The sequence below is a fragment of the Prenolepis imparis genome, unplaced genomic scaffold, assembly GCF_030444845.1.
Source record: "Prenolepis imparis isolate NDT839.2.m4 unplaced genomic scaffold, iyPreImpa1.0 SCAF_9, whole genome shotgun sequence".
NCBI lineage: Eukaryota > Metazoa > Arthropoda > Insecta > Hymenoptera > Formicidae > Prenolepis > Prenolepis imparis.
In genome coordinates, this window is record NW_028141167.1 from 5,654,393 (window position 1) to 5,679,629 (window position 25,237).

General features: G+C 33.0%; 1 protein-coding gene across 5 annotated transcripts in view; it reads left to right on the forward strand.

The window, feature by feature from the left end:
• LOC145940158 (ras-specific guanine nucleotide-releasing factor 1) overlaps nt 1-17,942 on the forward strand; it is a 56,609-nt gene extending 38,667 nt beyond the window's left edge. Inside the window, exons 12-26 of one of the 5 annotated variants that reach the window (XM_083045064.1) lie at nt 2,609-2,848; nt 3,159-3,319; nt 3,544-3,926; nt 4,174-4,283; nt 4,401-4,511; nt 4,652-4,864; nt 5,099-5,275; nt 5,438-5,700; nt 5,946-6,076; nt 6,797-6,817; nt 7,815-8,190; nt 8,439-8,536; nt 8,596-8,878; nt 9,090-9,287; nt 9,566-17,942. In XM_083045064.1, coding sequence (XP_082901190.1) covers nt 2,609-2,848; nt 3,159-3,319; nt 3,544-3,926; nt 4,174-4,283; nt 4,401-4,511; nt 4,652-4,864; nt 5,099-5,275; nt 5,438-5,700; nt 5,946-6,076; nt 6,797-6,817; nt 7,815-8,190; nt 8,439-8,536; nt 8,596-8,878; nt 9,090-9,287; nt 9,566-9,784 — 2,984 coding nt within the window. In that variant the 3' untranslated portion in view covers nt 9,785-17,942. The remainder of the gene's footprint in view (nt 1-2,608; nt 2,849-3,158; nt 3,320-3,543; nt 3,927-4,173; nt 4,284-4,400; nt 4,512-4,651; nt 4,865-5,098; nt 5,276-5,437; nt 5,701-5,945; nt 6,077-6,796; nt 6,818-7,814; nt 8,191-8,438; nt 8,537-8,595; nt 8,879-9,089; nt 9,288-9,565) is intronic. The other 4 variants (XM_083045068.1, XM_083045066.1, XM_083045065.1 and 1 more) reach the window with 4 other exon arrangements.
• Nucleotides 17,943-25,237: the final 7,295 nt, after the last annotated feature.

Here is a 25,237-nt window from a genome sequence, read left to right on the forward strand (position 1 = left end):
AAGTACATTAATATTTTTTTTCTCCTTTACAAAAACTTATATTTCAAAGCCTCTTTTAAAATAAAACTTATCTTTAGTTTTAAATTGTTTAATTCATATATAGTGTGAAGCATAATAAGTTTATCAAAAATAATCGAAATTATTTTATATATTCTAATGTCATTTTCCATTATATTCTATTTACCTTTGAATAGAATTGAAAAATTACTTATTTTGTACATTTAAATATTATTTTCATATTATAAAAAAATTGAGATATATATTAAATAGAAAGGTTTCTCGTAGAAGTTGATAAAATTGAGGCTACCAAGTAACTTACGCATGTAGAACGGCTTATCCTTAGCTGGGAAGCTCGAATTTAAACTTGATCGCTGTTGGTAAAGCTCGACAAGCTTGCCATCGTTAAGAGTGCGGGAGGGCAAAGCGGAAACGCAGGTGAAAGAGCGCAAACGCGTGGTTGCATTTTCGGAATCGATGACGCGACTTGGTGGCGTCGACATATTTTCGCACTCGGTTTCGCCTCGATCCTGCGCAATATGTTCTGCCAGGTCCGACGTACTGTTATACTACTGTCGGAATTTCGTTAAGCAAAACGTCTTTCTTTAATTGTACGATTGGATAGCAAACGATAAACAGAATATCATGCAGTTTCAGCTGCTCCAAATTTGATCGGAATAAAGTGGCTCTTCTGACAATTGCAATTTTAAATATTGAAAAACGATCACAGTTTGATATAAAAATATTCTTAAAAAATATATTAAAAGCACTCAATAAGCAGAATTAGAACAAAACGCTTAACTAAAACTTATAAATCTGAGAAATTGTATATACATTGTACAATTAAAATTATTGTTTAAAAAAAATATTTAAAAAATAAAAAAAATATAAGTTTAAATGAATAGAACATGATATTCATAGTTTACGATATACTTTTGCTAAAGGGACTTGAAGATTAAGTAATACAAGATTATTTTAAGTAGTAAAAGTCTCATAAATCAGACCTCGGGTAAACAGCTCGATACGACCCTGGCACCCCTCGTGCTTGACGCCGCATCACATGGTTATCACGTAAACGTCTCTCGATCGCCAACAGCAGAGTAGTCCCTCCCGCGAACGTGATCATCCCTTTTGGCCTTTCGTCGTGGCGACTAATCAGCCATCACGCGACACCATGCTCCGTTCGAGGGCAATGAGCTAGAATTCGTTCGGGATTTACCTGTGATGCGGGGGATGTTAGGCGGTTTGGCGAGACTGGGGGTCGATGAACGGACGAAAACAAGTGGAGGCCAATTCGAGCCGTTGCCATTTTGTCGATTCATCAATCCGGCACATCTCTCGACGTGCGTGAGGATCACGGGTGTCTTGCTACGTGTTGCGCGAGTTCGATAATGTAGTTTAGATAGTGAGCAAGGAGGGACCAAGCAGTGTATGTGACGCTGGTACCAGGGACCAAGGGTAATCAGGCATCTAAGAATAGCATTTCCTCTAATAATAAGTGCACATAGACACCGGTAAAGGATCATCAAGTTCGACTGTTAAAATAAGGTATGCGCGTGGCTTACAGTTCTTGTTGAAAGGAAATTTCAATTGAAGAACGTAACATATAAATAAGCCCTGTCCACAATCAAATCGACTATATCGATTAGACAACCGTAAAATTGCTTTTCTCGAAAAAATATGATGCAGTTTGATTTATCTATAGAAATATGAATATGCGGTATTGCATTTTAAAAAAATAATAAAAAGCAAGGATATTATATACATATATATATATATATAAAGATATGTATCAAAATCTAATCTCGATTATACTGATTTCAATCCGTAGATAGATATCTTTCACTGAAGTGAAAAAAACTATATAGGGTCAGACAGCTTTCAATATTATGAGAGTTTTAAAAAATGAATGTTACAGACGTAACAATTCAGATTTCAGAGATGCTTAATTAATGATACAATAATTAATTGATCAAGGATGTATATTGTATATATAAATATATAATATATCAAAAGAGATATATATATGTAACCTTGATTAATTATTGTATTTAATTAGGCATCTGAAATAAACTGTTACATTTGTAACATTTATTTTTTTAAAACCCTCATAATATCGAAAGCTGTCCTTATCTGGCCTTATATGGTTTTTCTCACTTCAGTGAAAAGCAGAACGATATCTATCTAATGATTGAAATCGATACAATCGGGATCAGATCTCGATTTACGACTTTGAAAATATATTTTTCGCAATATTATATTTATAGTATCGAAAACTAAAATTGACGAGATAATGCTGCTTTTAGCCTTTGTGATAACGTCACTAATAACCTTGATGCTGCAGGCACAATATTGCAAATTTCGCATTCATCGCAGCAACACGTTCGCCGTGCTATTTTTAAACGCACGTCGGTGGCCTCCCCTAATTGTATCGATTATTTTGAGAAAGCGCGCGGGTCACCGGTATCGAAGCTGTCACGCGAAAGAGATGTAGCTATTTTTATCGGCACGGCCGGTTATTTCTTCGGGTTTCTTCGACCATATCAATAATAATCACAAGACGACGCATTGACACATTCAATTGCATGAATTTGATATCGGCGTGTTTCAGGTACGCTCGTACAACTCGTAGACAAACCGCGCGGTGCGCGAAGCAGATTAAGCGCTACTTTCGGCGGCAAATCTTCTGGCGACAAGGAGGTGTCCAGACAGTGCTTCCTCTTTTCGAATCATTTGCTACTGACGACACGTCAATCCGATGATGACGGCCGCTTAAATCTGGTCCCGCAAGTTGGCAAGGTACCTCTTTCCGACGCGGTACTGATTGAAGATCCGAGCGAAGATGACGATGGTAATTACTTGTTTCATTAAGGTTCTTCAAGATCTTCTTAAATTGACAATGCTCAAATTTTTAATTAAAAATTAATGATAAGTTATCAATAGATACAGAATATGAGAGAAGAATTATAAAAAAATAAAACAGAGAGGTATACACAGTAGTCTTTCAAATAACTTCATAACGTAAGATTTTTCTCTATTTTACTTCTTTTATTATAAATTGTTGTCTGCGTGTCATAGAAAGAATTGAGAATTTTATTGCGAGTCATATTTTACTCAATTTATTCAGTGCTACTGGAGTAGCAAGCGTCAACTGATTTTAGGATTGTCAGTATGTTCGATGTCAAGCGGCATTAGCGAGAGCAGCGGAAGCGGCAGCGGTAGCGCGACTTCGCAACTGCAGAATCGGGACTTCAAGATTTTACTCGATGTAAAATCCGGTGGATCGCAAGTGACCGTTCATCTCGTAGCGCCTACTATGCAGGTAAATATACATCTATCGAAGATAGACAATTTTATATCATCATTACATCTAAATATACATTATAAACCGATCTTTAAAATTTGTGCATTCAAACTGTACAAAAATTAAAAATGATAGAATTATAAGATTTGTCAAACGTTCTCTCTAGTATCAATTTCAAACGCTCTTTTCTATTATCATATAAGTGTTACAACATGATATCAGCATGGTCAAACTTCTCATAGGAAAAAGCAGCGTGGGTCAGCGATATTAGCCAGTGCATGGATAACGTTCGCTTTAACGATCTGCTCCACGGATCGTTGTCGGATACCAGTTCCGTCACAATGCCGCAGTCCATCCGGAACGACCCAAAGCTGTTCAAGGACGACGTGGACATCAGGTTCAGTCGTACTTTGAACTCTTGCAAGATACCGCAGATCCGTTCCGCGACGCCGGAACGTCTGTTGCAGCGATTGACCGACCTCAGGTTCCTCAGTATCGATTTTCTCAACACATTCCTGCTGACGTACCGAGTGTTCACCGATGGCGTCACAGTACTAGAGGCCCTCAAGAAAGTTTTTTACGAAGCTGAGCCACCTGACGCGCAAATGCCCACTGGATCCCTCATGTAAATATGATGAAGAATGAGAAAAATTGTTAATTTAAAATAAATTTAGCTCTGTAACTTTAAGAATTAAATATGTTTAATTAATTATGAATTATCAAACTATCAAAAAAATTCGGTAACGTGTTTGACATAATAAAAAGGAGTTTTTTCATGATTATTATTATACATATAATTAGAATTCTTTTATATAAAATATTTTTGCTACTAATTATTTTTATGAAGATTATGTTTTATATTCATACTCTAGGTCTCTAGATGTATTAGGAGTAAATGCTAGCGAAACACTATTGCATTCAGAAGAACGAAGAAGAAGTAGCTTTTCACCGAGACGAACTAGCGGCGCAAGCTCTGTATCAGGTCCATTATATAAATTTGTTAACAAAATTCAGTCAACAATTGACAATATGTTAAGAGCACAATTCAAATTATTTGCGATTTTCTAAATAATAATAGCATCTTATATTTTACATTTAGGATACGGATCGGAAGTGAGTGATAGCCGTGACATGAGGTCCCATGGCTCCTTTGACGCTAATATGAGTGGACATAATTCAAAGAGTCACTGGCGATCTGGTTACAAGAAGTGTAAGTATTTCTGGCACATATCAGGTTTATAATAAAACATAATAAAATTTAATAAAAAATTAAATTATGGAATAAAATTAATTTATATAAAAATGATTGCGTATCGCGAAATGCGATTTGGATGAATTTCTCATATTTAGTGGAAGAAGAACAACCGCTTGGATTAATTTCCGAGACGCCGGTTATAAAACGCAGTCCAATATCGCAAGCATCTAGTCTATCCGGCTCACAATCTCCGGTCACGCCGCGAAAAGTCAGTATTCGCGTGGATAACAAGGATGCTGAAAACGACGGGTGTCACCTGACAATACCGAAAGTAATAGCCGTGTCGTCCAGCTCGGAAACCCTTACAGGTATAGCTAAGAATTAATAAATTTACAATGCTACGCGCTCAGAATTTATGTATAATATATGTAATATGAGATTATAAAAAATATTAACATAAAAAATATGAATCCAAATAAAAATATTAGAGACTCAAAATTTTTGATACGTATAACTATAAGAAAAAAAATTATTATACAAAAAAATAATATTGAATTTTATATATATATAAATATAAGAAATATATTAAGATGGAATATAAGATGTTACAGTGATTAGTGCACCGTCCTCACCCAGCAACTTGAGCTCTGTAACGCTAGTTGGTTCGACAGAATCCGGATCCGGATCCGGATCGGATCCGAGTCCCCAAGAGGCAGGTACTTATTCGCGTCGTGTCTCAGAAATCGATACACCTGTCGCAATGGAAGAGAATGTAAAAGGTACAACTGAATTTTAAACTTTTGACTATTGACCATTAGTAAGAGTTAAAAGAGAAGTTTGTTCTCTGTTAAAAAATGCTTTGATTAAACACGAATCGGTTGCAATTCGATTTTACGAGTTATTTAATTAAGATATATGTAACATATGAAAATAAATTATAGAAGTACAATTTACTTATGACGACATACCACAACCATCACAATCAGCCGTATCTGCCAAACCGGATACGCCGACGAAAATGCCTACTTCCCCGCCGGGCAAGGAAACTAAAACGGATAAAGAGGAACAATCTACGCCGAGCGACGACGAAAGTGTAAGCTCTTCTAAACAATCGCAGCAGAGTCAACAATATCCGGAACATAGAGCATCGATCGCTTCCGCTCCACCATGCACCGCAAGAAGCGGCTCGATCTCCATAACTGGCGTATGTGTGATAAGAAAATCTGCAAATTATTCTTCGCGGATTTAATAAATTAATTTACAATGTATAATAGAAGGCTTTGGTATAAAGATATAATTTCGGAAGAGGGGTGGGAATCATTTTTTTATGAGCATTAAATGTATGTTAAACTTACATCAAATTTTCAAAATTTTAATTCGTAAAATAATCGGAACGTTTTTTCGCGTGCGATTTAATAAACATTTGTAATTTTGTGATTGTTTTTGCAGAATTATTGGGCGAGCAGGCGATCGATGCACGAGGAAGTCTCTTCGCAGCATAGCAACTTTCAGCACGACGTTCAACAAGTTTCCAGCAAAGCCGGTGTGGTAATAACTAGCTTCCGCCAGAGTCATCGAAGGTTCGTTTAAATATTTTATTATGTGCTGTATGCATTTTATCGTGTCTCTTATAATTTTTAAAGACGTTCGTATACCGATAAAAATTATCTCTATTTCGTTTTAGCTGAATGTTGAGTGCCACAGACTTGAGTGGCGACTTCTGCTTTCTAACGCATGAGAGCTTCTCGATATCATGTTTCATTTATCAAATTCACAGTTAAATTCATTTTTGGAGAGAGGAATTTGAAAAGAAATAGGAATAATATATAAAGCGTTATATAAGTATTTTTCGATAGTCTAATTAGTAAGAGGGATAGTAGATCATCTTCTAACATAATTCCTCGCTCTGCAAAAATTTATTTTTCAAGACCCAATCTGAAAATTTCTAGCTATAATAAAGTATCTATTTGTATTGAAAGAGTTGTAAATATATTGTAAATATGTTAAATTATATCCGTCTCCTCTGTAAAAACCATTTTATAAATAATCTAAAACTCACTTTTATGCAATATATACTTTTTGATTAATTTGTAAATATTTTAATACCTTGATTTATTTCACTCTTGATAAGTAAAATGCTAATAATATACTTATAATACGAAAATTATCACCCTATTTTGTTCAAATTATATTTTTATCGTCATCTTCAAGATCGAATTAAAATGATCCCTTAAATTAGGAACATATTCCTGCTGTTTCTACTTAACTGTATTTCATGTATTGTTTTGTGTCATTCATAGCATTGGACCTGAACCTATCTGGTAAGTGGGCTCATTTTGAAAGCGTCATTATCCACTTGTTGCGTGTGGCATGACTATAATCTTTCTTCTGCTTTGCGATATCGTTAAAACAAGCTTGAAATGTCCGCCTTGTGTTCTGTACTATTATTATTTCTTATTATCAGAAATCTTTGTCTAAACTCTTAGAGCTATTAATTTCAAAGATCACGTAATCCCCACATGCATTGCTTTTTCCTTGCGACTTAATTATTACTTAACATTGAACTGATGAAATTGTCGCTCACACAACATCTCATCCGATCTATTTGATCGTTTATAGAATACATCCCCACAGAGCAAACGAGGAATGGACCAAACGAAATAGAAATAGTTTTTACCCAATAGCCGCCTTGTGTCACTTGATATACGTGCTTATAGTGCTAAATATTCCAAAATCGGCATTGATAATTATTCCGGTGAATTTGGATTTCGATGCTATCTCTACATTTCTTCATAAAGTTGAAGATCCGACAACTGATGCATCTTGTTGATGCACTGTTCAATATTTGTAACATCGAAATTTGAATTCGCCTAAATCGTCAGTTGCAATATCTGTTTCCAATATTTATTGTTAATACTTTGTATAGCGGCACAATAGTGAAAATAACAAATAAAAAAATATGACACAATACCGCTGATCTGCCGATAGTAGAATTTCTTTTGCGAATATGCACATTGAATATTATATTCGCTTAGATCATTCACGATGCGTATTATATGATGAAACATAATCAAGAATAATTAAAAATGTACAAAAATATGATAATCGCACGCTGAATTCTTTCCTCGATATTTTATCTTCGTTTCTTCAATCCGACAGCGTACTTGAGATGTATCGCGAATGACTTGTAAATTAAAAAGAGCATAGAATGAACGCTTAAATCATTGAGACGAAGAACAATTCGTGAATGAGATTCGCGATATTTATTCATATTCAATATGATCATCGATACGTTGCTAAAATTGATCCCGAATTTAGGAGCAGCACATCTACAGCGGCGACCGCATTCGCCATCGCGACTTCCGCTTCGAGTAATCCACCGGACAAAGGACCCATGACCGACGCGAATAATCGTAACCGGGACAGAAATAGGAGGAAGGAGTCGGTGATGTCGACCGCCGCGACGATGAGAGTATTGAACGTCCTGAGACATTGGGTATCCAAGCATGCCCAGGATTTCGAGATGGATCAGAAATTAAAGAATCTGACCATCGAGTTCTTGGAAGACATTAATTACAGCCCGAATTTGCTGCCGGCTGAACACAAGGCGGCCAGTCAACTGTTAAGATTAATAACCAAAGAAGAACCCGACACTAATAAGGTCGATCTGAAGAAATTGTTAACTCCGCCAGTGGTAAATAATGAGAAATCATTCTTTTTTTCTTTCTCTTTTTTTATTTCGTCCAATATATCTAATAATTATATATAATATATATTACATTATATATGCTATTTATTATTTGCGAAAAATAGTTCTTAGAAATTAAAAATTTAGTAAAAATTTAATCTAATTAAATTTGTAATTTAATATACTGTAATAATATTCAACTTAATAAGCGCTAGAAAGAAATATATTAATATTTGATTACAAATTATTTTCAGATTCAGAGTAAGGAGAGCATCGAGACCCTATCTGCGCTCGAGATCGCGGAGCAGATGACATATCTGGACTATCAAATATTCGTCTCTATCACCAGCGAGTAAGTAACAAACTACTAAATCGTATCACTGCTGTTTCAATACATAATTTAATTTTCAGAGAATTTCTTGGACAAGCGTGGATGAAGACAGACAAGGCGACTCGGGCGCCTCATATCCTCCTTATGACGAAACGATTCAACGAGGTGTCGCAATTAGTCGTTTCCGAGATCATTCGTCGCTCCAACATGTCATCCAGAGTTGCAGCTATTGAAAAATGGACCGCAGTCGCAGATATCAACAGGGTTTTGCATAATTACAATGGCGTGCTACAAATTTGCGCAGCGTTCACGAACAGCAGTGTGTACAGACTGAAGAAAACCTGGGAGAAAGTTTCCAAAACGGTAAGCTAATATATATATATATATATATATATATATATATATAATAGAATAATAATAAAATTTCTGAATAATTATACATTTATTTTTTAAACAAGTAAAGGCTTGATAAATGACTGAATAAATTTTTATATGTCGATAATAAAGCATGATAACTAACTGACTGCAATCGGATTATATAATTTATTGTTAATTAATTATCACAAATTTTCAGACAAAGCAGACGATAGACAGACTACAACATATCGTCTCATCTGATGGTCGCTTTAGAAATTTGCGAGATGCTTTACGCCGATGCGATCCACCCTGTATCCCTTACTTAGGTCTTTACCTCACTGATCTTTCATTTATCGAAGAAGGTACTCCAAACATTACCGATGACGGTCTTTTGAATTTCTCGAAAATGCGAATGGTAAGTCACACTTTTTCAAATCACTTTTTAAATACTTGAATTTATTTTCAAATTTTTAAATCTTTAAAAAATGTTTTAAAATCTTTTTGAAATTAGAAACAGAAATAAATAGAGAAGAAAAACGAAATAAAAAGCAAAATTATTAAATAGAAAGTAGAATAAAAGAAAAAAATAAAATATAGAAAGAAGAATTTTTAATCTAAATTTAATTCAATGATGTCATTAATCAATTATTTTATACTATCTATGAATAAAATGACATACTACATGCTTTTCAGATCTCTCACGTAATTCGCGAGATACGACATTTCCAACAAACCCCCTACAAGATCGAATTAATCACTAAGGTAACCAATTATTTGTTGGACACATCGCTCCTACTAAATGAAAAAGACTTATATCGCATGTCTTTGGAGATCGAACCTAGAACGTCCAGATTGAGTAGTTCCACTTTAGTCGGTCTCTCTCCTTCGGTCAGCCATACGTCTGCGAAGTGAATTTTGTCTCTTGTAAAGCAATTCAACTACATCTTTATTTTCTAATGAACGAGATAACGAAATTCTGAAATGTCTAACTCTCTGTTACGAGCGGCCGATCCTCAGAATGATCGCAAATGCGACTCGTCGCGTTTTTCACAGCCCCGTCCATTATTTCTGTCCACTTCCGCTTATGACATAATGTCCGACGTCCATTTCTGTTGTCATTTACGTTTCACGTTTCGCAATATACTTGCGTAAGCGTTAGATAAGTAAGCTCAACAATGATCTCTCATCGTCGCACAGAATCGGCCTCTTAATTCGCGGAAGGGAACTTGGCAAATTGTTTGATAGGCATAGCAATTGCTACATAACATAGTTGATTAGATTTTGATGAAAGATTCTATGTTACTAAAATTGCTATCTCTTCCATTCTCTTCTCTTTCTTTTAATTATTCTAATCCTGATTTTATGTTTTTAAGAAAGATAGTCCTGTCTCTTTCTGTCATAATCTAAAAATCTAAAGTTTCATTGGAGGATACTGAAAAAAAATTGTAGATTTTTAGAAGATTTAAGAAGATTTAATAGTAATAAAATATAATAGTAATACAAGTGTAGAGATTTCTCTCTCTCTCTCAGAAGATTGAATACGGTGCGTGGCTGTAAAATCTGCTGATGATAACAGTATAAGATTAACGAGCGATGAAAGAAACTTTCTTATAATAACCTAATTATGCTTAATGTTCTCACACACTCTCTCTCTCTCTCTCTCTCTCTCTCTCTCTCTCTCTCTCTCTCTCTCTCTCCGTGTTGTTGATTCACGAAAAAAATAATTCAAAGCGCTCAAAAATGTGATCAGTTTGATCTGTCCCCTAAATAATGCATATTTCGAAAAATATCCGAGTTTTTACATGATAGAAGCTGGCGTTGACATCGATCAAATTATTTCGGCAGAAGTAAAAAGAAAAGCCGTCACAAATTTTAGTTTAACTCAGCTCAATCGAGCCAGTATTATACGCAAGGCGTACATAAGCAGTTCAAACGAGTACCTTTAAGAGAACAGATGAGAAGCATGAGAGGTGATTGGAGATGTATTTTGACAATCAATAGCATAAAAATATCGCTGCGTTTTCCGTTTCTAATTCTAATTGTTGCTACGAGTATCAAAGTAAAAAATAAACTCGCTTGTCAAGCATCTTGGAAACCAATTTTTCAAACATTTCAACTATTACTATCAAGAAAAAAATTCTATATTTTATTAATTATATTATAATCTCATTTTTATTAATCAAAATTCGCATTACCAACATTTCTTAATATTTTCGATATTTCGACTTTTGTGTGTAAGTACTTATCGTTAAAATAAAATATTTATAAATGCATCTCTAAAACTACAAGAGTTTCCTCTGTTTGCCAAGCGAGGTAAATATCTCGTATACACAGAAGGGTACACACATATCAACTATATAATATAATTCAAAATCAATGTCTCTCTCGCCCGCCTTTATATTTTTATTCGATATATTTATATGTATAGCAAAGTACGACCAGGTAGTTTGGAGAAAGAAAACTGGCATTCTCTCCGTTAAGGTGCATTAAAAGAAAAAAGGAGGCGAGGAATCTTAAGCGCGAAAAAAATTTATATACATATATTATATATATACACACACACATCTCTCTATATTTTTTTAACTTTACGTTTATTAAGAAACTTTTGGATGCGTTTCTGCATCAGCATACTTGACATTCCCGTCGTACGAGGTGTATACGATCCTTTTGAAGCTCGAATATGGAAACCATATAAATATATATCACATGCGGACCACACACTTCTAATCGAATGCATGATGAAAGATTTCCCTCGAAGTGCCGCTCTTCGAAAAGGCGATGAGCAAAATCCAACTGCTCGCATTTACATCTCCAACGTGCAAGTAGTGCAAGTATATTTTAAGGCGACGTGCCATGCGGGTTGATGTTACAACACATGTACGGCACGTAAGCAACCAGAAGTTTATTCTCAAAGCATTCATAGTAAATCCTGCAGTATGATATATGGCGATTGGGTGTCTTATTCATCGAAACGATAAAACTCGATACCTATGTCCTTTCGCGACTCCTTATGTCATTGCCTTTACGTCTGCGCCGCTCGAAGACGACGTGCGACCAATTAATTGTAAATATATCGAACTCCCCCCCCCCCGTTATTCTTATCAAAAATGATTATCGTTAAAAGTCGATTCGACTATAATCTCCGGGTGTGATCCGCAGATCATGTGTGCATCTTATGTCTCCGGAAAATATCACTTATGATTTGCACGCGCTCATTCTCATTTTTCAGTATGTGATACTATTATCTATAGACGTAGAGTACAAGGAAACGAGAGTAATTCTCAATTTGCACGATCGATCGTTCTTCTAATAATAAATTTCGCGTTAAATTAGATTGACTAATGCAATTGACTAATTAAAATTTGAATAAAATTATATTTTTCTTTTATCGCAAGATTCTTGGGTTGTTAAGTGGTCTAAGAATTAAATGTGCAAATTGCGACTTATTTGCAGAATTCATCATGCTTTAATTGACGCAATTAAACACATGTTGCACAAGCAACGTTAAACGTTCATTGTAACGGCGAAAATTATTTCAGGATCTTGTGTTCAGATTCTTTTTAATAACTACAAAGCGTCCAATGAGAAGACAAGTATTCCCTATTGAAAGTTCAAAGATATGATAGAAAGAAGTGAAAGGTAGAATCCGAATATTTGCGGATAATTTTACAATTAGGCGGAGCATATCACTGTCACAATCAATATCGTAATTAATTATTAATGCCATTTAAGATCCAAGTATTTCTGTGTGTTCGCTCAAGCGGCTATAAATTTCGAGGTATTGCATGTGATACTTCTCAATGCAGATCGATAGATGATCTCATTTCACGATCATAAAATCGTGTTTAAAACGCATTATGGAAAAATTTGTGCAATTCAAATTATTTCACATAATTGTGTATATATTATTTCGATTCTATATGAATGTAATTATATAAATTCGAAAAATACTTGGCTCTTCAAAACTCATCGCTCTTTCGACTTGACACTGATATAACGTAACTGTATTTGAAATATTAAAAAATTTATACAATTCGTGTTCTCGCGATTTCATTCCGACCGCGCATTGTCGCTATCTTCTCTGTGATTTTAATGCCAGTTCCTCTTACGACTGCGTTGTTATATCGTCGCAAACGCGATCCAAGCCAAGAGTGAGGAACGCAAAAACTTCTTATATTGAACAAAATGGCCCGTAGAACGAGAATATATCTATAGTAGTTATACTATGGTTCAGTAAAGTAAAAACTAGATGGATGCTAGTGGTTTTTAATATATAAAATATAATAGCTAACTGTACGTTTTTTTTTACGACATACGTTATATGTAAAAAAATTAGAAAAATTTAAAAAAATTATTTTAATAGTTATTTTATATCAAGAGACAATTGAATTTCAATGAATTTGTAAAACAAAATTTTAAATTAGATTTCTGCACTAATGTTCTAATTTTATGGAACGTTTGCGTAATTTGCAAAATAAGAATAGCTTCTAAAATTATTGGTTATTTGAAGAGATTGTCCATTTCTTATCAAAGTCTTGTGCCAATGTGAGAAAAGATTACGCGATAAGAGAGTCGACTGGATCGGCAATCTTTATTAGAACAACTTTAATTAGCAATTCCATGTCTTTTTCAGATCATAGTCCGAATTACGATATAGAGATACAAAAAATATTAAGATTATATGAATAGCGCTAGCAGATGCCAATGCAACTAAGAGATGTATCATGTTTGAAAGGTTTATAAAATTCAGAATACTTCAACGTATATCCACGATTGTCGTAAATAATGCTGTATAGCAGAGTTATCTAAGCGTTTTCGAGCTTGCATTTCTCTTTTTCTCGTCTTCTACTTGCTCACTCACAAGACATCACAAGCTTTGTCGTATAACATGGAAGAATATTTTCTAATTCTAGGGTGTGTACAAAGTTATAGGCTAACGATCTTCTACGAATGGCTAATATCTTCTACGAATTGTTATTATATTCTTGGTCTCATCCTCCAAATATAATCCAATTGATCATTACATACATGCAAATATTTATTCTTTTCTTCACAGAATTATCTTGTTTCGCGAAATTTTCCATTTACATATTTCTTACTGTTATTAAAGTAATTAACAAGCATCCATGTTATTCCAAAGAAATTTTGATGCAACGATTTAACTTGCTAGTTTAATTATTAGATTACAAATTACATAATTGATATTATTTAACTGTAATTATTAGTAATTACTAATGTGTCATTATGCAGTTACATGACAGACACGTCTTTTCTACGTCATTTCTTTTTCTGTCAAAGTGCCAACAAAGTTGTTAATTCTTCAGTTTCGGCGATCGTGCTTCGAGTACCTTCAAGCATTCTGAATGATCTCATTCGGAGATAAAAATTGCGGACTTCATTAGCGCGCTTTTGCACATATATATATATATATATATATATATATATATATATATATATATGCCACGTGTTTACGTGGCATACTGTGACACTCACGTGAGCGTTATATATAGATATCGATATGTGTCACATACACTTCCTTGTATATAATTCTGGTTACATATTGAACATGCGTTGCACTAGGCAGCCATTATCGTTGTTGATAGATCTCACTATACGGAGAATGATGATTATCGATCGACGCGATTACTATTAATGTAATAAAACGCGCAGATGTAACATTGCATTATCACGGACATACAAGTAAGATATGTCATATTATTATATCCAGCTAATGACGAGTGAAATATTAAGATCTCCGTTCTCGGAATCAGTGTAAGGATGCGGTACTTATAAGTACCTTTCTAGTGTAATTTTGTGCCATTTCATCGCGTTAATGAAACACACAGAGCGATATTCCTCTACAACTGTACTTTTAAGCTATCGAGAAATAAGCTATAATCATAAGACAACAGCTTATCGAAAGAGCGTCTCCTTCGAGACTTCCATTTCGATTGTTGTAAAGAAGTATAGCAGAATTGACACTCATAATTGTCGACAAATTTTTAGAGTCTGCTTAGTTTTCTAGCAGGTACAAATTCTCGAATAATAAAATTTCATTAACCGGCTAATCCAAACAGAACTCTTAAATTCTTCAATTTCACGGCAATCCAGTTTTGCACCGCGATTTATAATGCAAAAAGCGACAGCTTGATTCACATTTGATGAGAGCTGCTTTGCATAGAAATGTTGTTACGCGTTTGTTATATGCATATTATACAATTGCAAAAACTACATTAATAATTGAAGGTATGATTCGGCGTTGAAAATAGAAAACTCTTATAAATTCTGCACGAATGTTATAAAGAAGATACGCGAGAAATAAGTCCGAATAAAAAATCACTTCAAACTTATCAACTCAGAAAACAAATCTTTATATAATATGAACAATGATCTGAACGTAGAATTAGTCGAGCTAAGCATTAAAGTAATACGCGGGAAGCATTTATTGTACTTTAGTCACACGATTTATGATGTTTCAACTTCCGTGAATGTAATTGTCGTTAAAAACTAGGATATAATCATTACGACTAATTGCGGGTACTGTAAAGTACCGTCTTAACCAAAGTTACCTCATTCCTTAATGTCGATGCGGCACTATATATACAGGATGTCCCAGAATGATGGGGACTAAATTCGTGTGCAGATTCCTGGGATCATTTGGAGACGATTTTTCCTCAGCGAAAATGTCGAGGGAGGTCATTATTTTTTGCATGTTTCCAATTTTTGCCATCATGTATATTTGTAACTAAGCCTTAAATTAAAATTCTTTTAAAATAAACTCTACCTGAAATTAACTGAAGAATATGAATTTATTATTAGTTTATTTCCACAAGGCTTAGTTTGCGAAAAACCCTTTATTTTCAATCGCTTATAACGCGAAAATTATTGGTGTCTCGACATTTTTGCTGAGGAAAAATCGTCTCCAAATGATCCCAGGAATCTGCACACGAATTTAGTCCCCATCATTCTGGGACACCCTGTATATAATTGTCTATGCTGTTTTTATGTGTGTTATTTACTTCTTCTCGATTAAAATTATCTCGCGATGAGAACTAACCGGTCTGAATCGCTAATTGCGATAGCACAGTTAAAATGTTCTACAGATATATGTCATAATTTTTAATACGATAAGATTTAGATTTCGTTTCGCAAGATCAAAAGAATAAAACTCATCGGTAAACGTAAGCGTAATACAGAAGAGAATAAGACTTGACAATTTTCCACAATTATTTTTTTTTTTTATTATGTACAAATTAATGACGGAAATGCACCAACGCGAAGTTGAGCACATTAATTTTACAGAAATCTCTTAATTTTTACCAAAAATATTTCAATTATTTAATATTCAGTAATTTTTGTTTAAAATTCTTTATAATCAATTTAATTTTAGAGTTATATTTTAAAGATATCTTTTTAGGAAACTTTAAGTAATCGTCCTCGTACACGAATAAAATCGTGGATTTTGAAAGACTTTATATTACGTTCACATATATATATACATATATCTTTCAGGATTCTTTTTCGTTTATTTCCGATTGTACGGGTTAAGTGCTTACGAAAGCTTAGAGAAATTCACGATAGAAAGGATTTTCGGTAGGGAAATACCGCAAGAGTAAAAAGTTTTCTCCGTTCTATTTTTTTAAATAGCACTCAAAGTAGATGCGCGTATATCGTTGAAAGAGAATGCGTAGGGCTTTAAAATCCCCTTTCTTTTCTTACTTTAAATCTTCGCGTGCATATCTCTAGTCGTAATTCTTTAAGAGAATGTCTTGATATCCGCAGTATTTCATTTTGCGGATTTTCTTACTTTTCCTTGATAATGCAACGACATGATTAAATGATAGATACAGATTATTTTAAAAATATGTATAATAAGACAAAAAAAATGTTCTGGAAATTTATATTTAATTTTAATAATATAATTACTTGAAATATACAATATTCTATGCAAAGTTTATTCAAATTTTTAGACATTTAAAAGTAAAAAATTTAAATATTTATAACAAATTTCCATATTTTTAACAGCTGTGTATATTTTTGATGTATTTCTCTTTCCTGTTTTCCTTGCGCGCGACTTTGCGGATTTATTTCCGATTTTCCTAATTTAAATCTTTATATAGAGAAAATGTTTGGTTTCTCTTTTCTGATTAGTATAATTATTATTGGTAATATCTGTTCAAGAAAATATCGTCATTATCGTATAAGTGGCTATGTAAGATGAGCGTGTAAGGATAAAATTGCGTGTGACGTGTACTTGTAAGTGTGCAATGATGTTCCTTCGACTAAAGTAAGCCGAATACTAATCGATCACAAATCATCAACTGGTTGTGAGTAAATGTTAACTAAATATCAGTCATATTAATATAATGTAGAGATTCAAGTGCGCGACGGTGACTGTTGAATAAGCTTGATTTTTATGCAATGTAGATTATGCTAATTATTATAACTCTTCAAGATAATATGTCGATGAGTGTTTGCTCTTAAATATTGTACATAAATCTCTCGATATGTACATTTTATGTAGTTGAAGCCAGATTATGTATTGAGCTTTACATGAAATATTCTATAAAACAAAATTGTAAAAAAAATCAATTTTGCGCAACAGCAACGTTCGCCACTTCCTCAATACTTTTTTGACATATAGTGTAAGTAATTATTATCATGACTATATTATTACTAATCTTGTTCGGACAGAATCAAAAAGTCATTCGATTATTAAATCAAAGAAGAGAATAACAATATCATAAATAGAACGAAAGTTGGAATCTTAGCTGTTATAAATATAAAATAATAAATAAAAAAAAAATATATATATATTATATATTATACATATATAATATATATAAAATCTTGCTGTTGTCTTTAATTCAATCAGGATTTTAATGTTGTACATGTTTATAAGCCATTGATAAAAACTAAATAGTTGATAATTTCGTTGTTCACAAGAAAGAGAGAGAGTAAAAAGGAAGGCTAATCTCTATTCTTGAATATTATACAGTAATCGTTAAAGCTGTCTATTGTCTATCAAATATTTTATATCTTCGATCTGTATACAATTAAATAGAAAATATTCTTCTGTATATACTTCTCTTTTGCATTTCTTATTACCTATCTTATTATTCACATCTAGATATTATACTCTATTCCTCTAGACATATAATATTTCATAAAATATTTATTATATATTTTTTATAAGAAAACATTCTTTTTTTTAATATAAAAATATATATAGTTTAACATTATATATATATAATATTATAAAATTATATATATATATATATATATATTTTTTAAGAGCATTACCCAACACATATACGTACAAATATGCATGCACATACATGTCACAAATTTACCTTCTTTTTTATATATAAATTGAATTTCCACATATTATTTATTTTGTTAGCACAATGATGTATCAATATTTTCCCCACAGAAACATCTTCGCGAATATTTTCAATGTAAAGATAAATAATGAATCTTAGATAATAACAGTCTTAAAATCGAGTAAACACAATCGCACACTCTCATACTTCATTCGGATTGCCAGTGCTTTGGAACAAATTGCTACTTTGCTTACCGAATGTGCGGCGTAATCCGGCGTGTAATTGCGGCGACTAAGTGGATAACGAACCAAGAACCGTAACACTTAATTATCACAGCTGAACACGCGATATTGCAAAGTGGACCCTACACGGGACACTCGACTGCCATTAAACCGTGGTAAGCCCGCCGAACCGCTTCAGAAAGCGAAGTTTCTAAACTTGCGAAACGTCGTGCATATATATATAATGCATTTAGAATTCACAGAATCCTATTTTTTTTCTAAACGTTTGTTATACAAAAAATATATAATCGCATATTTACATTTGCATAATTTTTTTTTTTTTCTTAAATTACTTGTACTCTGTATTACTAAATTCTAGATATCTTTAATCGTCGAATCGATCACTTTTTACACGTTTGAAACCATTTTTTTTTATATCTTTATTTATTAAGAAAAAAAGTCAGAGTTTTTTTTTCTAAATAAATGCATCATTTAAGTTTTATCAAACTCGAAAAAGAAAAACTTGTAAATACCTCTTGTGAGACGTTTCACGTTTAAATTTTTGCTATTACATTTTATTTTTATTTTACATATTGCATTTATTTTACATATTTTACATATTATAAAAGAAATACATGCCTGATTGTTTGCGCGGCTTGTTTGCGCAGCTTGCATTCTCTAGGATTTGTTGAGAGAAAGTCGCGCGGACAAAATTGCGTCGCATTAATTATCAAAGATTAATGGAGATTTTTCTGAGCGTGCATAGACAAAGTTTCATTCTTCGCGAGCGAACCTCGTCAATGAGATGGCTGTTTGGTTTCCTCTTTCTCGCAAGAGTGGCTCTCTCCCTCTCTCAGAAGCTACAAAACACCTTCCCTTTCCCCTCTCGGTTCTCCACGTTCACGCTTGTTTGCGTAAAACCATTTTACTCTGATGGCGACGCTTCGATGCGCGTCGCAGCTTTCAGAGTTATTAAAACAATCCATTTACATGCGGCTATACGATGGGGGGTTTTTTTTTTTTTGCCACAGCGACTTCCCTTCGCGGCGTATTCTACTCGGATCCGCGGTTACTGTCGCCCGCTCCAGCTGATTGCAATGGCAATGCTCTGCAGTAGCAACGCGACCGCTGACTGTCATGAAAAGACATATCGTTCGTCTTGCGTCTTCTTGAAGGATGCGAGGAAATATTATCTTTCACGCGTGTATCTCGTAGAAAGCGATATAAGTCCATAATTTTTGAAGAGAGAAATATAAAAATATCATTAAACATCAAAGGTAAGTTTATATAACAGCATAATGTGATGTAAATTATTAAAACAAACGAGTGAGCAATGTAATTTCTACTTTCTTGCACAAACACTAACATTAGCATTTCATACGTTCTCTATAATTCAGAGACGCGTATAATATAAATTATAATGTGTACAATTTCATTATAATCATAGCTGAAACATATAAATGGAGTCGATGCCACACGTGTAAATTTCATTCTTCTACATTCAAAGGATAAATAGGACCATTTATGTCGTTATATAATTAGGTATAGTTAATTTTATGTATTATACAAAATTTAATTTACAATTAGTCACTCTCTCTCTTTGATTGTGGGCCCAAACAACGCCATACATTTGACGCAAGCTGATTCGAAACGAGATAATGTTTTGCGTGATGCGTTTATATTTCTCTCACGTAATCCCTTTCTAAAAAAGGTATGTTAAGTCGATTCTCGCGAGTATTGTTGCCTCTTTTCCGCGAGGCTGATTGGCTGTCTCGATTCGCGTTGTGCGTTATATTCCTAGCATCGAGAAGCTGTCATTGGGAGAGTTAGCAGTTTGACAGTTTAAACAAAATTAAATTAAATTAAATAATATGTTTAAAAAAATATATTTTAATACTTTAAATTCGATTAATATTTTTGACAGTTATCAGCTGATGTTTGTCAAAAATATTAATCGCAGATAAAGTATTATAACACATTATATTACTTACAAAATATTATTATTTTAATTATAATATGTTGTAAGTAATATAATATGTTATAATATGTACTTATAATATATACTTTTTCCGCGATTAATAATTTTTGACAGTTATCAGCTGATAACTGTCAAGAATATTAATCAAGTTTAAAGTAGGTATTATAACAAATTAAAAACATATTAATATTATTTTATTTAATTTTATTGTGGACTAACTGTTAAACTGCTAACCCTCGCGATGAGCGATGACAGCCTCTTGATACTATGAATATAATGCATAACACGTATCGAGATAGTTGATCAGCATCGCGGAAAAGAGGCAATAATATTTCGAGACTTTCGAGAATCGACTGAACATGCCTTTATTTTAGAAAAAAATGTATTTAAATAGATATTTAGATATAAATTTGTTTTAATTCTCAAGAATGTAAAATTATTTTTAATTTTTAATACTTGAATATTTAAGATTGAGATTAACAATATAAAAAAAAATCGTTATTTTTATAGTAATATCTTATTTTATCAACTGTAGTAATAAACATGTAGGTAGATAATTCCATTAAAAAGTAACTCAATAAGCTTCTTAGAATTATATTCATGACATAATTTATTTGAATAAATTATTTAAATAAATTATTTGAATAAATTATATCATGAAAATAATTCTAAGAAGCTTATTGAGTTACTTTTTAATGGAATTATCTACCTACATATTTATTACTACAGTTGATAAAATAAGATATTACTATAAAAATAAAGATTTTTTTTTATATGATTAATAAATGACTTCTTAAATATTTAAGTATTAAAACTTAAAGATAATTTTACATTATAAAAAATAACAAATTATAATTGTGAGCTAATTGACAGTCGCTTAATTTGTAAGCTATTGTGCATAGAAAATGCACTCGGAATAGACAATGTAAGATATATTGTTCACCATCAAAAATATATATGTTTGTATCTTTTGATACGCTTGAAAATTTGTCTAAGTTAGTAAGAGAGACTCTCGGCAACATTCACAGATATTAACCGCAATAATAATAAAATTTTTTTAAATAATTCAACACTCACCAATTTGATGTGCGGAGTTGTAGACAATGTTAATCTGTAAAATATAAACGTATAAATATTATATAAAACAATTATTAAAATATTTAAATTATTTATAATATTTTAAATCATTTTTTGAAATATTAAAATTAATTTGAAAATTTAAATATTAATTTCAATGTTTCAAAAAATGATTATATTATGCGCATAGTTAACTTTTGTTATTTGCTTTAAGATATTAAAAAACTACATAATTTGCAGAAAGAAATATTTTTTAAAGAAAGATAGAAATAATTATAAAAAATATTTAAATTAAAATATTTAATAGTGAAAGAATCTAGGTACGCATTACATATAAATAATTATATCTACATATCTCTTAAATATAATACAATGTAGAAATTGTATTTTATACATATACAAATATTTATTATTATTAAATTATTAAAAATTATTATATTTATTATTATTATTAAATATTCTAAGTATTTCAAAATATAAAATCCAGGATATTTTATATTCATTATTATACAACAATGTAAAATTTGAATCATTATCGCGAAGATAAATAGATACTTAATCTCACAAATAAAAAGTGAAAAGTTAAATAAATTATAAATTATATTTACCCTATCGTTGCTCCGCAGTTGCACGATGCCTCCCCGGGCCACCTCTCTCTCTCTCACTCTCTCTCTCTCTCTCTCTCTCTCCGCACCGTTCCTTTATGGCACTCACTCTAAACACTTGAACTCGCGTTATTTTTTTCGTTCGCGACGCGTTTCGGTAAAACGCGAGAATCGCGAGAGCTTATTCGCGCGCGAATAGAACCGATGCTCTGTTTTCGTGTCGCCGCTTTTTTCTAGGCCCACTTATCGGAGGGCCTCATCGAACGACGATGATGCGGCGACTTCCCCGCGACGCACTTAGGTTAGGTTAGGTTAGGTCAGGAGTCGTCGATATTCCAAGAGTTTTATATTTCACAATTCAACGACGTAGAAATCGCGGATCGCCAACGCCGAAAAACTCGGGAAATTCGCGTCGAAAGCGTCGCAGCTGATAATTCGATCCGCCCGTGTAGTAAACTCGCCCATGTAATAGACTTGCTCGTGCGATCGCGACCACGATGTTGGTACACGATTTCGCGACGCGATCGGATTTATATGATAATTAAGCACTTAAAAACACTAAATTCACGCTCGTACTGTCGCGGATCGGCGATGAGCGCGCAAAGGTCGATCGCGCGTGCGAACAATCGAAAGTGTACCTAGCAACAGCAATACTGACGTCGAGTGTCGGACTGCCGGACTGGCACTGCCAGTTACGGGACGCGCAACGCGCACACGTCACACGTTGCGACAAGATGGCCGAGTCGTAGTGGTGGGGGTCCAGCGTAAGTATGGCGCGCAACACGTGATACGTGCGACAAGATGGCCGAGTCCCAAATCGTAGTGGTGGGGGTCCAACGTAAGTATGGCGCGCAACACGTGACACGTGCGACAAGATGGCCGAGTCCCAAATCGTAGTGGTGGGGGTCCACCGTAAGTATGGCGCGCAACACGTGACACGTGCGACAAGATGGCCGAGTCCCAAATCGTAGTGGTGGGGGTCCAACGTAAGTATGGCGCGCAACACGTGACACGTGCGACAAGATGGCCGAGTCCCAAATCGTAGTGGTGGGGGTCCACCGTAAGTATGGCGCGCAACACGTGACACGTGCGACAAGATGGCCGAGTCCCAAATCGTAGTGGTGGGGGTCCAGCGTAAGAATGGCGTGCGCGCTCGGAGCTCGGCTCGGCTCGGCGTTCGGCGGTATATTATTATTTTAAAATTTATTTAGCAAATTAACGCTTTAATCAGCTAATTTCTTGTGAGAAAATATTAATCGTATTTAAACAAACTTTATAATTATTATTTTAATATACCATTTTTTTTAAACATAAAACCGAAGAATGGCAAGCGCGAGTTGTGTTGTTCTAATATATAATAAATATCTCGATATATTAAAAAATAGAAAAGAGAAATATAAATATAAGTAAATTACTAATTTATTATTTTTTTATTACCCGTTCAAGAGCGGGTAAAATTAAAATATTATTTTTTAAATAAATTTAGAATTTTTCTCAATACAATCATTCAATAGTATCATTCGAGCGTTTTATCATAGTTTTCGCCATTTTATTGCATTCTGCAAAAATAATGAAATGTCATTAATAAAATTAAAACGTTGATCACGAACAACCGAAAATGCATCTAACAACAAACAGGCTTGTGCCAGTTACGAAACGCGCAGCACGCCAAGGCCAAGGTCGTAGTGGTAGAAATCTCGGCGTACGTGCGAACTTTTTCGGCATAACATATTATTATTTTAATTTTTATAACATATATATACTTATATATATTATAATTAAAAAATGTAATTAGCAGATTGACGCTTTAATCAGCTGATTTCTGTATAAAATATTACTAAAGCGTTAATTTGCTAATTAAATTTCAAAGTAATAATATATGTTATAAAAATTAAAATAATAATAAAATGGTGTAAATAATATGTTATAATGCATTATCTGCAATTAATGTTTTTTGACAGATATCAGCTGATAACTGTCAAAGATATTTTAATCGAGTTTAACATATTAAAATATATAAAACAACACAAGTGCGCGATATGCGCGCGCCATTTCCTAGACTTTATATAAAAAGAATGATATTTTTATATAAAGTTTGTTTAACATTTTTTGTCATAAATCAGCAAATTAAAGCGTTAAAGGCGCAGACTTTTATTATGTCTATTAAATAAAAATATTTGCACGCTTGTATATGATTGGTATTAAAATAATCTGCGAACAATGTACTATCGAAAAAAACAAGCGATGAATTATTGGTTCTTTATATTAAATAAATATGAGCCAGCAAATTCCTTCATATCATATACATAATATAAGTCTGCGCCGTGTGGGGTTTGCGGCTACAAACTATCGATTTTTAATATATGTAACTGAGCTAAAAATTTATCGTCCGTTTTTTTTTAATACTACATTGTATGCAGATTACTTTTATACACCAAACTCGAACCTACAAATTTTTTCGTTTAATACACATAATAAAAGTCTGCGTTATACATATAGCGTCCACGGCAATAAAGTATCGATTTTAAATATTATAAACTAAGCCAAAAATTAATCGTGTGTTTTTTTAAATAATATGTTATATACAGATTACTTTCATATATAACAGATTCCAGCGTACAAATTTTTTCGTTTAATACACATAATATAAGTCTGCGCTATATTGGGTCCGCGGAAATAAAGTATCGATTTTTAATACTTTAAACTAAGCCAAAAATTAATCGTGTGTTTTTTTAAATAATATGTTATATACAGATTACTTTTACATCTAATAGATTTGAGCCTACAAATTTTTTTGTTTAATACACATAATGAAAGACTGCGTTATATAGCGTCCGCGGCAATAAAGTATCGATTTTAAATATTATAAACAGAGCCAACAATTATACAGATTACTTTCGTATCAAACAGATTACAGCGTACAAATTTTTTCGTTTAATACACATAAAAAAAGTCTGCGTTATATAGCGTCCGCGGCAATAAAGTATCGATTTTATATATTTTAAACAGAGCCAAAAATTAATCGTGTGTTATTTTTAATAGTATATTATATACAGATTATGGGGTCCGCGATGACAAAATTTCGATTTTCAATATATTTAAAGCGCGCCAAAAATTAATCGTATATACATTTCAAGAGTACATAGTTAGTAGATAATAAT